This window comes from Hemitrygon akajei, chromosome 23, assembly GCF_048418815.1.
Source record: "Hemitrygon akajei chromosome 23, sHemAka1.3, whole genome shotgun sequence".
In the NCBI taxonomy this organism is placed as follows: domain Eukaryota; kingdom Metazoa; phylum Chordata; class Chondrichthyes; order Myliobatiformes; family Dasyatidae; genus Hemitrygon; species Hemitrygon akajei.
This window is the reverse complement of record NC_133146.1, coordinates 28468049-28485197: the sequence shown is the minus strand read 5'-3', so window position 1 is coordinate 28485197 and position 17149 is coordinate 28468049. Positions and strand designations below refer to the sequence as shown.

Here is a 17149-nt window from a genome sequence, read left to right as displayed (position 1 = left end):
ATGGAAGTATACAGAATTGTAAAGGGTACAGCTAGTGTAACTGCAAGTAGGCTTATTCCACTGAGGTTGGGTGAAACGAGAACTAGAGGTCATGGGTTAAGGGTGAAAGGTGAAATATTTAAAGGGAAATTTAGCAGGGGATGACTTCACTCAGAGGGTGGTAAGAGAACGAGTTGCCAGTGGAAGTGATGGATGTAGGTTTGATTTCAACATTTAGGAGAAACTTGGATAAGTACATGGATGGGAGAGGTATAGAGGGTCATGGCTCAGGTACGGGTCGATGGGACTAGGCAGAATAACAGTTTGGCATGGTCTAGATGGGCCAAAGGGCCCCTTTCTGTGCTGTAGTGCTCTGTGACTGTATGGCCCTTGGCAGAATGAGGGAGAAGCATTGGTGCAGAGCGGGAGCTGAAGAATCTCTAGGTTCTGGGCCCTGTAGGTAAATCCTTCTCAGAGAGTCAGAGAGCACAGTGACAGACCCTTCTGCCCACCAAGTCCCTGCTAGCCATCACAGAAAAAGCACACTAATCCATTTTATTCACCCACACTCCCGTCAGCTCCTTCCAGATTCTACCACTCACCGAAGCACCGGGATCACTTTGTCGTCACCCGTTACATCCCAGCCTTCGGGACACAGGAGGAAAGCAGAACCCACAGAGTTCACATATAGCTCCACAGGTCGATTTTGATCCCAAGTTGCCAGAGGAGTGTTGCTTCAGCTCTACCAGGTGCATCACATTGTTGCCTTCCACGAGAACAGCTTTGTTCAGAAGCTACCTCAAGCAAAATATGTTTACTGCTTAGACACTTGCAATTCTGGAACATTACTGGTTGTCTGTACTGAATTAGCTACGCTCTAGGTTGAGCCACACCCACCCACGATGCACATCAGTATTTTGCCACCTGTATAACTGGTTAAGGATCTTACACATTTTGTTTTCACAGACATCTAGTGCTATTTACACTAGAATTTCAACTCCTTGTCTCGCCGACAAAGTTTTGAGTAATAACCACCCTGAAGTTCCTCGGGAGAGTTCGATTAATGCCCAAGAGCAGCTGTCCAGCAAGTCCACTCCGGCGGAAGGTAAGCTGTTAGTAGAGAGAGTGAGTCCACTGAAACCAACATGCATCCAGATTCAGATTTATTTATCTTGTACATACAGTGAAATGCATCGTTTGCATTAACAACCAGCACACCCACTAATGTGCTGTGGGCAGCCAGAAGCGTCAGCGCATATAATGGCGCCAAAATAGCATGCCCACAATGCTTCTAAAACCTCCCTGGTTTCCTTGGCTGCATAAGTCTAGGGAGTACACACACCAGTCCTGCCAAACCCGTGAGATTGAAGTGGCTCTCCCACCCCAAATTCCAGTTTGTGTGGATGCTGTGTAATTTGTTGACCTGTTACAACTCGGTGCCAAGAGTAACAGGCAGCACACTGCATACAATTAAAGGAATTATATTTGTGAATCTTAACTAAAGGGTTAGTAAAGAAAAGAAAGAAAAAAAACCCAAAAAGGTCCCATTATAATTAAACAATCAAATGTGCTCAAGCTGGAGCTCAACTCCTCCCAAAGTTCACATTCATCGATCCTCAGTCCATCTTGGCACCTTGCTCCATCGAATCACGGTCCCCCACCGGGTCGAATCCTATGACTGGTTCTCTCCAGCGTCTTCTCTCTTCATCTCCTGCCGTACAACCACCCCAGTTCACACCGATGTCAGGCGCACACACGAGAAACAAACCCGCTCCCCGGATTGGATGGCTCACATTCCAAATCACCCGTTATCTCTAAACGTAACCCAAACACTGCTTCTACAGAAGGACCATTATATTAGCAATGAAACCTTTCACAGGGTGTGACATTTGGCAGAACAAGACAGAACAGAACAAGCAACAGTTTAAAGAAACAGCTGATTCTGAGGCACCGAGCTTGGCGCCATCTTGATTAGTGTGCCAGTTCAAGATCCAGAGCTTCTTTGACAATTGAACGTTGTGCAGTTTCCATTTACTCTTTGTAGGCAGTGTACAGAGTTTGACATTTGCTGGGGTTAAGTTTGTAGTCTGTCGCATGGACTGGCTTGAGAGAGAAGGAGAGCGTGGCGCTGGCTTGGGTGAAATGAGAGTGAGCTTTGGTGTTAAAGGGGACCAGCTGAAGCCTGCAGACTTGCCCAGGCATCATCCCCGAAGAAGATGGCAGTTGGTCATCAAAGCGTTGGTTATAATTGATACCTGTACCCGGCTGGAAGCCCGAGAAGAGTTTAGTGTTTTACTTATTTACCGAGGTTCACTCATCTCGGCATATTCTGTAATGCTTGATGGCAAAGCTATGTGCAGTTATTGCTGTAAATTATGAATTGCTATGAAGAATTTTTGGCTTGCTGCTGATGAGCAGTGTGTGAAGAAGATATTAAGATCTGACTAACCTAGAGGAGAGCCGGGGTGTAGTGGTATCTGCACCAGACCCCAAGGCAAGTGGTTCTGGGTTTGAATCTGGCCAGCTCCTTGTTTCCATCTGTGCTGAGTTGAGCGTCGAGCTAAAAAACAGATAAATGCTAAAGAAACGGCAAGGTTGCTTACCAGTGCACCACAGGGTGCGGAGAGGAACAACAACAACCCAGAGGAGAATTTAAGAGAGGCTCCTTCAGGAACGTCAATAGACCCAACCAGATACAAGCTGTTTTCGCATGCTAATAGCAGGTTTTGGACAGAGTAGATCCAGCTGTGCTGTGAAAACTGTAAACCAGGATGTGAGCAGACTTGGGGAGTCGGGGTGGGAGCAGTGGTGGGGGAACGAACATTTCTGAGGCACCAGTTCTTTCTTTCAACACTCTGCCAAAACCAACGACAAACTATTAACTAATGGCCTTAATTCCCAACTGCACTTGTGTTGTTTTGGCTCTGATCAGTGGAGGATGGATTGTCTGCTTTACTGTGCCAAGTCTGGACTTTAAAGCTCCCCTCCAAACCCTTTGACAGCAGTCCCATTCCTGCTTGTGTGAGTAAATTGATAACCCGTAACAATAGCCATTACTAGACTCTGTTGAAAAAACTTAATATGCAGAATGATGGGTAGGATGGTTCTGGTCTCAGCCTAGGCCTCGCACTTGCTTCTTGCAGGATGGCTGCTGTTACTGCTCTCCTGCCACTTGACAGCCCCCAACGTTATCGCTGCAACCATTCTTGTAGTAACAGGGGGCTGGGCACTCTGACTGCCTTCTGCTGATCAGCGATATTTCAAGGCAGTTGAAATATATTCAGACAATCACAAACGTTAATAAAAGCACTTTCAAAGGAAGCGCCTGCTGAAGTTGTGCACAGTTCCCCTCAACATCTTTAGTTCTGAAATTGTCACTACACGTGTTTGTGAGTTCTGAAGCATGGCTCATTATTGGTTTGGCTTTCATAGATGATAGAACACTACACTGTAGTCCAGCGCCTTCAGCCCACAAAATGTTGTGCTGACCTTTTAACCTACTCTAAAATCAATTTAACCCTTCCCTTCTATGTAGCCTTCCATTTTCCTATTGTCTATGTGCCTGTCTAAGAGTTTCTTAAATTCCCCTAATGTATCTGCCTCCACTGCCACCCCTGACAGGTGTTCCACACACCAACCACTCTCTGTGTAAAGAACTTATCGCTGACATCGTCCCAATACTTCCCTTCAATCACCTCAAGATTCATTCACCTCCAGTGTTAGCCATAAATGGTCCTTTCCAGTGAACCTCGGTCTGTTAGGGAGACAAAGCCTATGGTCACAAGAGAGTTGAACTTCAGGTCAAGATCAAACCAGTCGTGATCTCAGTGAGGGAGGAGCAGTTTCACGGGGCCTACCCCGTGGCATCTTACCTGCCACTTTGAGCCCTGGTGTTTAACTCTGCTTTTACAGGTTCCAATGATGCCTTTGTGGAAGTGGGCATGCCCAGAAGCCCCTCGCACTCTGCCAACAGCAATGAACTGAAGCAGATGCTCAACAGTTCCTCCACATCCGTGGCAAAACGACAGGCTCTGGAGCTGCTGCAGGGCACCAAGAACGGCCATCGACAGTGAGTGACTCGAAGGGTTCTCAGATCAGTGCTGTGGCCGCCACAGCAGGGGATCTGCATAAACAGATCACTTACAATAGATTATTTGCAAACAAAAACCTTTGGTAGCATTGCAGGGCAGATTCACCACAATTCTTACAGGGCTGTCAATTGATGTAGGGTGAAGGAGAGTTGTAATGGAGGCATCCAGTCATTAATCATGATTATGGTATATTGTTTTATTTTTAATACAGCACAGTGACGGATTGTTCCAGCTCAGTAAGCCTGTGCCGCCCTAATGCACACATATGAGCAATTAACCTAGTAACCTGTACGTCTTTGGACTGTGGGAGGAAACCAGATCACCCGGAGGAAACCCATGTTGTCACAGGGAGAACATATAAGCTCCTTACAGGCAGCAGCAGGAATCGAACCTGGGTTGCAGGCACTGTAGCAGTGTTACCCTCACCACTATGCTACTGTGCCACCCTGAAAAATATAAAGTGCTCATTAGGGGAGGTGTTGCTATACACATTGCAGCATGCTTTTGGAAAGGTATTCCCAGTCAGTTGTGCCCCTCCAGTCGAACACACTGGGCTAAATTGGGGTTTAATTGTGCTTACTTCCACTGAAATCTAAAGGGCAAAATAATCATCAGTTTTTAAAAATGGTACAAGGGTTTGAATTTGTACTTTCAAAACAGAACATCAGATGGCGATATTATTTAAAATCTATAATATTTAATAATGGGATCTGAAGTAAAGTGAAGAAATGATTTACAATTGACCTCATCTACCTGAGAGCTTGCGTGCAAACCATTGATAACTCAGCCCTCCCGTTAAAGCTAGTTAGACATTAAATGGCACTGGGATTCTCCTGAGAAGTAAGACTGTGAGTCTTGTCTCGGGAGGGCAATCCCCTCATAACTGCTGGACAAGGACGAGGCACAACCTGTAATTCCTAGCATATTTACTTGAAGGGTGAATGATCTGTGAAAGAGAAATCTATACTCGCTTTTTTTTTGCTGGAATGTTAATTCCTCCCTGAGGGGAACGAACCCTCGTATCTAATAAAATCAATAAAGAACTCAGATGGGTCTTTTTCACACAGAATGGTTAGAAGGTGGGACTTGCTATCACAGTGAATAGTTGAAGCAATAAGATGGATATACTGAAAAGTGAATCTGGGTAAAAGGAAAGGAGGAAATCTTCAGTTACACATGCAAAATGCTGGAGGAACACAGCAAATCAGTCGGCATCCATCGAGGGGAATGAACAGTTGACATTTTGGGCCGAGACCCTTTGACAGGATTAGAAAGGAAGGGGGCAGAAGCCAGAATAAGATGTTGAGGTGCGGGAGAGGACAGGCTAGCAGGTAGTAGGTGATACTGAGTGAGGGGGAAGGTAGGTGGGTGGGTGGGGGAAGGGGATGATGATGTGAGGCGATAGGTGGAAGAGGCAAAGGACTGAGAAAGAAGGAATCTGATAGGAAAGGACAGTGGAGTAAAGGGAAGGAGGAGAGGGATCAGAGGTGGTGGGTAGTGCATGAAGATGGGAAGGGAAGATAAGGGGTGAGAGGGCCACCAGAATGGATGAAACAAAAACGAGGAGGGGGGATAAGAGGAGAGTGGTTTAGAGAAATTGATGAATAGTCGAGAATAGGCTGATGGGTGAGGTGGAAAGGCTGGGCCAGTTAACCAATTTTCCTTGTTAATACTCCAGTGGTCCATTTCTGTACTATAGACTCCTGGTTATTTCTGTGTAATGTATGTCGTGGTGAGGTGATGGTCGTGGTGGAAAATCAACTGACCAAACGTGACTGTTGGTTTTATCCTACAGCACCTCGGACAGGCTGCTTTCCGATTCCGATTCCGGTAGCACCGAGGGCACTGCTACAGATAAACGGGCCCCTGGCAGTGAGCGGGCAGCAGAACGGGCTGCTGCCCAGCAGAACTCAGAGCGACTGCGACTGGCTCCACAGTCAGCCTATGCAAATATCCAGGTACGATGACACAGCCGGCATAAGGCATTAACTCAGTTTCACAAAGCTGCACTCCTGAGCAAGCAATAGACATTTTATTTATTGATAAAGACAATAATACAATTAGCCAGCACTTTACATTGGATTGGTGTCATGACTTATGTAATCTCATCTCTGTGGGTGATCATCATTTATGGTTTCTCTATTCAGAGGTCCTGTCTCTTGCCAGCATCATCAACAGGCTACTTTTCAATCTGAATCCAGCAAAACAACTGAAACCCTGGATTAGAATGGGTGAAACAACTCAGGACAGATCCGGGCCTGTCCATTCCCACACAGCTGATTACAACTCAGATCCAGACCCAGCCAATCCCACACAGCCGATTACAACTCAATCCGGGCCTGTCCATTCCCACACAGCTGATTACAACTCGATCCGGGCCTGTCCATTCCTACACAGCTGATTACAACTCGATCCGGGCCTGTCCGTTCCCTCAGAGCCGATTACAACTCAGATCCAGACCCAGCCAACCCCACACAGCCGATTGCAACTCGATCCGGGCCTGTCCAATCCCACACAGCTGATTACAATTCGATCCGGGCCTGTCCATTCCCACAGAGCTGATTACAACTCAGATCCAGACCCAGCCAACCCCACACAGCCGATTGCAACTCGATCCGGGCCTGTCCAATCCCATACAGCCGATTACAACTCGATCCGGGCCTGTCCGTTCCCACAGAGCTGATTACAACTTGATCCAGGCCTGTCCGTTCCCACAGAACCGATTACAACTCAGATCCAGACCTGTCCAGTCCTACAGAGCTGAGTAGAACTCAGCCGGTAAAACCATCACTGCTAGAGGTTTTATTTGTGCTAAGGGAAGGGATAAGGCCAGTCAATTCCTCCAGGGTCAGTGGCAGGTCCAGACTCTTTTGTCAACCACTTCCTTGATAGAGGACAGAAAAATTCTGGGAGGCTGTGTTGTCTGTGGACTTACTGTCACACAATTATACATGTATCTTTTTTAAAGCGGCTTTCAAAATGTAGAAATTTTGCCCGGCATTTCCTACTAAATCTGCTCCTACCATCCTGTAGTGTGGGTGACATCACTCAGGTGTAATTTTCTCATTATACCTTATGATGCAAAGGAGGCCATTTGGTCCATTGTGTCTATGCTAGTGCTCAAATCAATTCCATCGATTCTGTTCCCCTACAATAATGTTTTCTCTCACACGTGCCCGTTAACTCCCCCTTGATTCTCCCACCAGCTTCCTATGTTAGGGATAAGTTAAGTGAACTAAACTCACAACCGTCACATCTTTGGGAGGGGAGGGGAACCTGGAGCACCCATGGGAGAAGACATTGTGATAGGAAGAAGGTGCAAGCTCGATACAGACAGTGCCAGAGATCAGCATAGAACAGGAGCTATGTAATAGCTGCGCTGACTAGATAAAGATTACGTTCATTTGTCACACGTTCATTGAAAAATACAGTGAAATGTACCATTTTGCATCAATGGCTTCTGGTGCCAACAAAGCATGCCCACCAATACCTGCATGGCCACACTGCAGCCTATAACTTGTCAGATTTATCATAAACCCAGTCTGGTATATTTCTAAACTTACTTTGAATGAATTGATGCTTACTGGAAAGTTTTGTCTAGCCAGAATTGAAATATTATTCTTAATAGCTTTTACATTAACATACTGTTCCCATCGTTCCTAGAGTGCTGTGGAAACTGGTAGCCATGTCTAGATTTGACTTCATTGCTCCTCCATTCAAGCACCTGAGAGAAATTGCTGTGTTGTAGCAACCTTCCAGCATGCTGTTAAGCCATTGTTTCTTCTTTTCATTTTCAGGCCTTTGACTATGAACAGAAGAAGTTGTTGGCAACCAAAGGTATGTGGTCTGACGCTAACCTCTAACGTTTTGCTGTTTGTCAACAGCTCAATAAAGTGATTCCTCTTCCAAACTCTTGCCAGGGGTTGCTGCGGGCTTCTGCAAAGGCTTGTGATCCTGCCTCGAATACGCTGACCATTCATGCTGCATTGTCTTTGTTATTTTATGAAAGGTTCTGTTGCAACAGCATATTTAAAGTTCTCATTTCTCTGTCAACAAGTGTGGGGTGAATTCTAATTTGCGTCTTTTCACGCTGATTAGTAACAATGACCAAGAGTTTGACTGTAAATGGCCATACACATTCCTGAGTTTGTGGGTCATATGCCAAGTGTATTGGAAATAGTGGATCTTGCAGAGTGTTTGCATAAAAACCTTTAGTGGTATACGTCACTGAGAGACATATCACTTAAGAACCCTTGATTAATGAAAGATAGCCAAATAAATAATATCTAAAAGATGCAACTTGTATTCCTTCCATGTCCCCTTCACAGAAGAATGCCGCTGAAGGGCAAAGTGAATAAAATGAAATCAATCTGCTCCTTGATTCTCCATTGAGGGTTCCAACAGCAGTTTGGGCAGATTTTCCAGTACCCAGACAGTATAAACAATCCTGGGACATTGACACCACCCGTAAGTGGAGGAGACCAAACAAAATGAACAAACTCAATAACATGATCCCTTCATCTGCATCTGGTTAATCAGTCACAAGCTGATTTTTATTTAATCTTCTTGAACAATTCAATTTTAAAATGAGCTGGAAAAAGGAATATAATTCCTTTGCTGTTGGAAGATAATTAGCTTTGTCATTTTAATAAAATTGTGTATGATCCATATTTATAACCCACCCTGAATTGAAACGCTAGTGACGAGAGAAGTTCTTCAGGTAAGTGGTGCAGGACCACAAGTCCATCAGGCAAGGAGCGTCCTGCAGACACTGCAAGAGAAGCGCTTGATGGACACAGCTGGGTGGTTGCCTAAGCAGATTGTCCAGCCCACTGGCAGAATGCCTCATCGCCAGACTTCACCAACAGGCACCCAGAACTCCCCTCCCAATCGGATCCTTCCTGCGTACCCACCGTGCACCTCCGGCAGGATGACCAGGCGGTCGTTCACCTATGTGCAGACTGTGGGTTTCACAAAGAGCGTGCGGAGAAAGATGCAAGGGCTTATATCCTGAACGGCTGCGTGACACGACTCTGTTTCCCAAGGGTGCATACGGAGATGGACGTCGGGTGCTGCTGGCAGATGATCAACTGGGTGAAGGACACCACGTGGTCTGCCAGCGCACCGACATGTCCGTAGAGGAATGCTGCTTGCTGACTGACACGTTCCAGGTGCAGGAGTACGTGCTGAGGGACACACTGAAGCTTGGTGCAGCCACCGCAAGGGCTCAGTGGAGAAGGTTCATAGTATACAAGTAGGTCTGGACTGGACAGAGAGGAGCCAGGTTGGGTGACGAAGCCATCAATTATTGTCGTAGATTACTGCCCCAGGGGGCCACGTGGGTGGCAACTGTCCCATTGGTTTTAAAGAGTGGAATAGAACACTACCTAACACATTGACCATGAATGTAAGAATGTGAAGGCATTGTGCAGTTTATCCTTGGAAGTAATTTTTTTTATTATGAATAAGGTTTATTTTGACGTTAAAGAAGTGCTGAGAAGCCAGTTGGCTTTGGCCCCCAAATTAGATGAATTGCACACTTATTGCCAATGTTAGGTTGCCAAAAAACTGACCTTAGGTGAACTGGAATATCTCCTTTCCGGTGACATTGCCTTAAATTCTGTTTTTGTGAAGCTATGCTGAAGAAGCCAGTCGTAACTGAAGTACGGACTCCAACAAATACGTGGAGTGGGCTTGGGTTCTCCAAGTCAATGCCTGCAGAAACCATCAAAGAACTAAGACGTGCCAATCACGTGTCCTACAAGCCATCTATGTCAACTACGTATGAGGTACTGAACGTGTTATCCTGCTCTGCAGTTTTGGTTTTACAGTCCAAGTGGAGTCACCAAGCTAGGAAGATAACTTTCACAGCCCAAATCAGAATAAGAATCAGATTTACTATCGTACGTTGTGAATTTTGTTGTTTAAGAAAATATGACAGTAAGCTCTTTTGTGGCATCATATACATTTATAGAGTCATAGAACACTGCAGCACAGAAACAGGCCTTTTGACCCATCCAGTCTGTGCCGAACTATTAATCTGCCTAGTCCCATTGACCTGTACCTAGCCCACCATACCCCTCCCATCCATGTGCCTATCCAAATTTCTCTTAACTATTGAAATCAAGCCTGTATCCACCACTTCCACAGGCAGGTAATTCCACACTTTCACCATGCTCCGAGTGAAGAAGTTTGCCCTCATGTTCCTCTTAAACATTTCACCTTTCACCCTCAACTCATGACCATGGCCTCTAGTTCTAGCCTCAACCAACCTCAATGGAAAAAGCCTGCTTACATTTACCCTACCTATGCCCCTCATGATTTTGCATACCTTCATCAAATCTTCTCTAACCTATTCACCCTTTCCCTATAAATCTAGTCCTGGGAACATCCTTGTAAATTTTTTTCTGCATTCTTTCAATCTTATTGATATCTTTCTGGTAAGTACATGACCAGAACTGCACACAATTCTCCAAATTAGGCCTCACCAATGTCTTAGACAACTTCAACATAACATCCCAACTCCTGCTTCCAACACTTTGATTTATGAAGGTTAGTTTAGCTCCTTTTGCTCAGTTTTAACTAAATGTCAGGTAATAACATACCTGACAACAGTCCAAAAATAATGATATCTTTATTTTGAAAGCATGTTTTATCTATATCAGATTTCATATTTTACTTGGCTGTAAGGCTTGGCTGATTGTAGAAGTGCTGGATCCCATTGCTTCAAAGCCCATGCAGTAAGTTTCTAGCTGTGTAAACAAGGGCAAAATCCAAGAAAGAATGAATACTCCATTTCAGACAGAAACCTGGCCACCTGTTACTAATTACTCTCGGCATACTGCTGTTAGCAGATTCCTTTTTAAGTTTCTGGTCTGGAGCTATGATGGTCTTCCAGCAAATCAAACATGTTAAACTTTGAAACACGGTACACTAATAATGTTTGGCGGAAGGCTGATTCGGTTATAATTTTTCACCTCTAGTCTGAACTCTATATTGACAAGGCAGTGCCTGAGAAAACACTGAGGAGAGTTTTATTTTCTTGAAATGTGCAAAAATATCCATTATCCTCAATGTATTTGGCCAAATTTAAATCCTTCTAGACTTGAACATTAATATTAAACTTCTTGTTGGCACCAGGGTACGGATGGTTACATTCTGAACATGTTCTCAATAGGGTATGGAATTTTATACCACAATGATTAGAGTGTAATTTGCTGAAGGGATACACTGCTTCAGCATGTGTAACCTCTCACTCTTGGCACTGACTTCTTTCTCTTCTTTCTACTCATGCATTAACAAAAATATCACTTCTCTGCTGTTCTCTCAGCCCATTCCTTTCCCATGCCTTCCACACCTGTCCCCATTCCTCTTTCTGACTTAAGACGATCACAAAGAAGGCACGCAGCGGCTTTATTTCATTAGGAGTTTGAGAAGATCTGATATGTAACCAAAGACTCGAGCAAATTTCTACAGATCTATTTTGGAGTGTATTCCAGTTCTCCACTTAAGTACTGTGTACCATTTTGGCTTTCATATTGTGTGAAGGCTGTGAAGAGAGTCCAGAGAAGGACAACTAGACTCATTCCAGGTCTGCAGGGTATGAGCAATGAAGAAAGATTGAAAGAATTAAATCTTTTTAGCCAAAGTAGACATAGAATGAGAAGAGACGTGATAGAAGTGTTCAAAATCATCAAGGGTGCAAGGAAGGTGAATGCTAGCTGCTACTTCAAAATTACTCCATCAACAAGGATACAGGACCATAGCTGGAGACTGGTTAAAGGAAGATCTCAGACTAACATTAGAAAAATTCCTTTACACAGCGAGTTGTGGACATATGGAACAAACTACCTAGTTATGTAGTTGAGAGTAGTACCTTAGAGACTTTCAAATCTAAACTCGATAGTTATTTCTCCACACTGTGTCAATAGGAATTTGGCAAGCTTCGTCGGGCTGAATGGCCTGTTCTTGTCAAAAACTTTCTCATGTTCTATTCCGACTGGTTGCATCACCGCCTGTTGTGGAGGCTCCAGTGCGTAGGATAGAAAGGCTGCGGAGGGTTGAGGGCTCATTGGTCCCATCATGGGCACAACCCTCCCCACCATCGAGGACATAGAACAGTACAGCAAAGAATGGTCTGTGATGTTGTGCTGACATTTCAACCTACTCCACAGTCAATCCAACCCTTTCCTCATACACAGTTATAACCCGCCATTTTTCTTTAATCCGTGCGCCTGTCCAAGAGTCTCTCAAATGTCCCTAATGTATCAGCCCTTACCACCAGCCCCAGTTGTGCATTCCAGGCACTTGCCATTCTCTCTGTTTAAAACAAAAACCTAAATCTGACATCTCCCCTGAAATTTCTCTGGTATTAGCCCTTGCTGTCCTTGGAAAAAGGTAATGACTATCCACTCTAACTATGCCTCTTGCAATGTTACACACCTGTATCAAGTCGCCTCTCATCCACATTCGGAACATTTCCTCTTCTTATTACTTCCATCAGGGAGGAGGTACAGAAGCCTGAAGACATACACTCAATATTTTAAGAACATTTTCTTGCCCTCCGCTGTCAAATTTGTGAAAGGTCCATTAACATTACCATACCATTTCCTCTTTTACACTTTCTGTTTATCTATCTATTCATTCACTTCCAGTTTGTTGTTATTTTTATTGGTGCCATAAACAAATTTCATGACGTGTCATTAATAATAAATCTAATTCTGATTATTCTGTGTTGCTTTTGCCTGCTTTTTCCATATTTGTATTTCATCCTCACTGCCTTCCTCTCTCAATTTATTCTGCACCTTTCTTCTCCAACATCTGCCTTCGCAGCTCACTTCCACATCTATCTCATATGTCACTCACTTTCCCCATCTTGCTTCTGTCTCTGATCTCCTTACCTGGCCCATCTCCGAACGGTCAGCTTGGCCTTCAGGTTTATTTTCTGTTTTTCACTCTCTCTCTTGTCCCTCCTGCCATTTCATTTTCATTCAAACTTTTACACAACAGCCCTACAACTACAGTTGTGATTTATCAGGTAACTAACCTTCCAGCCCAAGCTCAAAGCAAGAGAAAATCTGCAAATGCTAGAAATCCAAGCAACACACACAAAATGCTGGAGGAGCTCAGCAGGTCAGGCAACATCCATGGAAAAAAAAGTGTAGTCAACCGTTGACAGTACTTTTTCCATAGACGCTGCCTGGCCTGCTGAGTCCCTCCAGCATTTTGTGTGTGTTGTTTTCTAGCCCAAACTCATTGATTGATGCCTTTGGTGTTGCCAAGCTGGATAATGATTGGATGTCTTCCAGCATCGTTTTCAGGAAAGGAATGAACCTCCCATCATCAGAAGCCTCAGACAGTTTGCCAGAGTCTGTAGCAAACTGCAACCATCCCCATTTGCCATTATGGTTATAACAACCTGACAGTGAGTGATCTCTGCAATTAGAGACAGGATTGCTAAACACTGTTACCAGTGTTTTAGAATTACATTGACTTGCAATTCTTGAAATGGCCAGTCTCCCAAGTCATTTTGTGATATTATTATGCCTCATATAAGTAACCTTCTAGCCCTTCTCATTTAACTATATTATGTTATCATTTTCTTTTTTATCTGTTTTTATTCAATACATCTCCCCTATTTGGTTCAGCTACTTCACAGTGTGATACGTTCCACTTGGGAACCACTCTCTGTATCTCAGGGTTTCTTTGAAATGCATTAGAAGCACTTACTCAGTTTCTCCAGACAAGCAGAAATAAGTTCATTTATCTCAAACACCTTCATGATTTTAAAGAGCTCAACAAGATTATTTTTCAACCTTGCCCTTCTTAAGGATAAAAACACCTGCCTATCTGGTTAGTTCTCATAATTGCGACCTCTCAATAAGACCAGCCAATGTATGCTGTGGGTGAAATGCTGTACTACTGCTCTCCAGTGAGGAATATAATACACACTGGAAGCACAAGAAACTGCAGATGCTGGAAGAACTCAGCAAACCAGGCAGCTTCCATGGAAGGGAATGGACAGTCGCTGTTTCGGATCAAAACCCTTCCTCTGGACACAACGTAGTGGCATGGGTGGTTTTGGTCTTGTTGAATCTAAAATGGCTGCATTGGGGAGGTGATAAGACCATAAGATATAGGAGCAGGATAGGCTATTTGGCCCATCGAATCTGCTCCGCCTTTTGATCATGGCTGATTATTTATTATTTCTCTCAACTCCATTCTGCTGCCTTCTCCCTGAACCTTTGACGCCCTCACTAAACAAGAACCTGTCAACCTCTGCTGTAAATATACCACGGATTCTCCAGCCTCTGGCTAAAGAAATTCTTCCTCATCTCTATTCTAGAGGGACATCCTTGTATTCTGAGGCTGTGCTCTCTGGTGCTAGAATTTCCCACAAATAAAAACAGCTTCTCCACGTGCGGTTTGTCTACATCTTTCACTATTTGGTAGGTTTCAATGAGATCTCCCCGATTCTTCTAAATTCCAGCGTGTACAGACCCAAACTATCAAACACTCTCAGATGTTAACTCTTTCATTCCTGGGATCATTCTCGTGACCCATCTCTGTACTCTGTCCAATGCCAGCACATCCTTTCTTAGATAATGAGACCAAAACTGCTCACAGTCCCCCAAATGTCTGACCAATGCCTTATAAAGCCTCAGTATTACATCCTTGCTTTTATATTCTAGTCCTTTTGATCAGTACAGATTGCTTGTACATGGAAGAGTAATCACAGTAGGGTCATCATCCAAAGGAATGAGAGTGATTTATAAAGATTATCTATTTCTGAAGCCTGATATGTATTAGATAGAATTCTGTTGTTAATTTATTGGAACTCACCCAAGGTTTTTATGCACGGATGAGTGTTTAAAAGTAATCTTTCTCCGTAGTCATCGTCATCAGTGTCACTGTCACGGTCAAACAGTCGGGAGTGCATTGGGGGTGGCAGCGAGTCTGATAACTGGAGGGATCGGAACGGCTCTCATGGTGAATTCCCAACATCTATCAACAGTTCCAAGCAAAAAAATAACACATGTAAGCATTTCAGGTATTGTGATGGGGAGCTTTCCTCTGCAGAATGTACAATAATATTGAGGGGCTATTGATAAATGTCCTTCTAGCAATTTTCTTACCTTCATAGTTTGCTCCATTTCATTATTTTACCATTGTGTTGATAATTTGCTGTTAAAAAAGTGTTGTTTAAACTAAACACGAGGAAATCTGGAGATGCTGGAAATCTAAACAACAACACACACAAAATGCTGGTGGAACACAGCAGGCCAGGCAGCATCTATAGGGAGAAGCGCTGTCGACGTTTCGGGCCGAGACCCTTTGTCAGGACTAACCGAAAGGAAAGATAAAACTAATGTGGATTAATTAACAATGAAGCAGGTTCTGAGCATGAACTAATCATGATGTTAGAATTGACTCAATTTTGCCTTTGATTTTCCTGTTCACCCTCTCCCTGTTTAACTATCTTCCTCTGGTTTATCTGCCATCAGCAGGGAGGTGTCTTCACAATCAGCAGAGCACACACTAGAGTGGAGGAATGGACCACTGTAGTTCTTGACTGCTCCACCATTCAACACCGTCAAGGCTGAGTTCTATCTGCCTTCACAAACCCCTGTTAATAGTGCTGAATAATTACCTATCGATCTTGATCGCGATCAAATTTTAGCCTATATCCACAGCCTTTTGGGGGAGGAGAGTTTCAGATTTCCATGTCCTTTTGCACAAAAAATATAGCATAGTAGCATTATAATCTAAATAATCAAACAGTTCTAAAGAATAATTCAGCATGATGAGTATTGGAACCTAAGCCTTCAAGCAGACTTTTAAAGAAGAATCCTAGCACCTTTCCTGGTATAAAACATTAGCTTCAAAGTTTATATCTAAAATTCATGAAATTCTAATTTTCTAATCTCAGCCAAACTGAGCCAGAGAGTTTCTACAAAATAATTTTGGAAAATTGAAGAGATGTATTTTAGAAAATCTTCTTTTATTTCTGTCAGTGTCAATTTACTTCATAACAAGTACTTAGAATCTCAGCTGTATACTTAAAACTTTAATGTATCTGGAATACCCTGGTGCAGATCCTGGTGGTGTTGAGAAAGAAGATAAGCAGTTTTGCAGTCAGACACATTTTGATCTGAAACAGAGTAAATTATTCCTTATGTGCCCATTATTGAATGCCTCCCATTTCTCAGCAGTACCTGGTCCGGAGTTTTCTCCGGTCCTTCATCTCTTGACGCTTGTATTTTTAACAAAAAGTACTCAGTCTGTTTTCAGTGGGAATTTCTTGCTGTGGTCTGTACTTTCATCAGATTGAGCTACTTGTACAGCTCACCAGGTCCCAAACTTTCTGTAAAAGCTTTGTTGGTGTAATATAGTGAATGTCCATCCCCTTCTGACATTGCCAGTGATTGAATCCATGTCACCACAATTGTGTTTTTAGAAGACTGAATGCAATTATTTAGCATTCATGCAGAGGTGAAAATAGCTGTTCTGCCCTGCTGTTTCTGTTGTGTTAATTTTCTCTGCTGATGGCTTGGTGTGCAATAACTCATGAAAATAGCAAGGAATTTCCATTAGCATTATTCTGAAAATGCATACCACCATTACTTGCATTGTGAGTATGCATGAAGTATAGCCTGGCCTGGAATTATAAATGGTTCATTTGGGGAAATAATCTGTCAAGATTAAGAACCATTCACTGGCTTCATGTGAATAGTTGTGGTCCGACTAAAAATGGATCTCTGGGCAGTGGTGTTGAGGTGTTACAGTAATAGCAAGCAATTGGCCATATCATATGTTTCCAAGCTAGCTTACTATGAAAGCCACTAATTCACCCTTGTCTTATTACAATTTAAGGGAAATATTTTTCCTGTGGATCACGATAATCTATTTATGCTCAAATCATTTTTGAGAGATGCTAAAAAATGAATAAAATCTTCTCTGGCGTCCAGCCGGGTACAGGTATTGGTTATAACCGACATTTTGATGACAAACTCTGCTATCTTTTTCAGGGATGATGCCTTGCAATGTCTAATCTGGTGGTATTTATACCCCCTAGTCGG

The 17149-nt window shown here is 43.5% G+C and overlaps 1 protein-coding gene across 3 annotated transcripts in view; it reads left to right on the top strand.

Annotated features, from left to right (window-relative positions):
- The window catches only part of LOC140715296 (protein bicaudal C homolog 1-like), a 320845-nt gene that overhangs the window by 283459 nt on the left and 20237 nt on the right, over positions 1-17149 (top strand). For all 3 annotated transcript variants that reach the window (XM_073027257.1, XM_073027256.1, XM_073027258.1), the window contains exons 12-17: positions 946-1084; positions 3892-4048; positions 5866-6028; positions 7868-7907; positions 9705-9859; positions 14963-15107. In XM_073027257.1, the coding sequence (XP_072883358.1) occupies positions 946-1084; positions 3892-4048; positions 5866-6028; positions 7868-7907; positions 9705-9859; positions 14963-15107 (799 nt within the window). The remainder of the gene's footprint in view (positions 1-945; positions 1085-3891; positions 4049-5865; positions 6029-7867; positions 7908-9704; positions 9860-14962; positions 15108-17149) is intronic.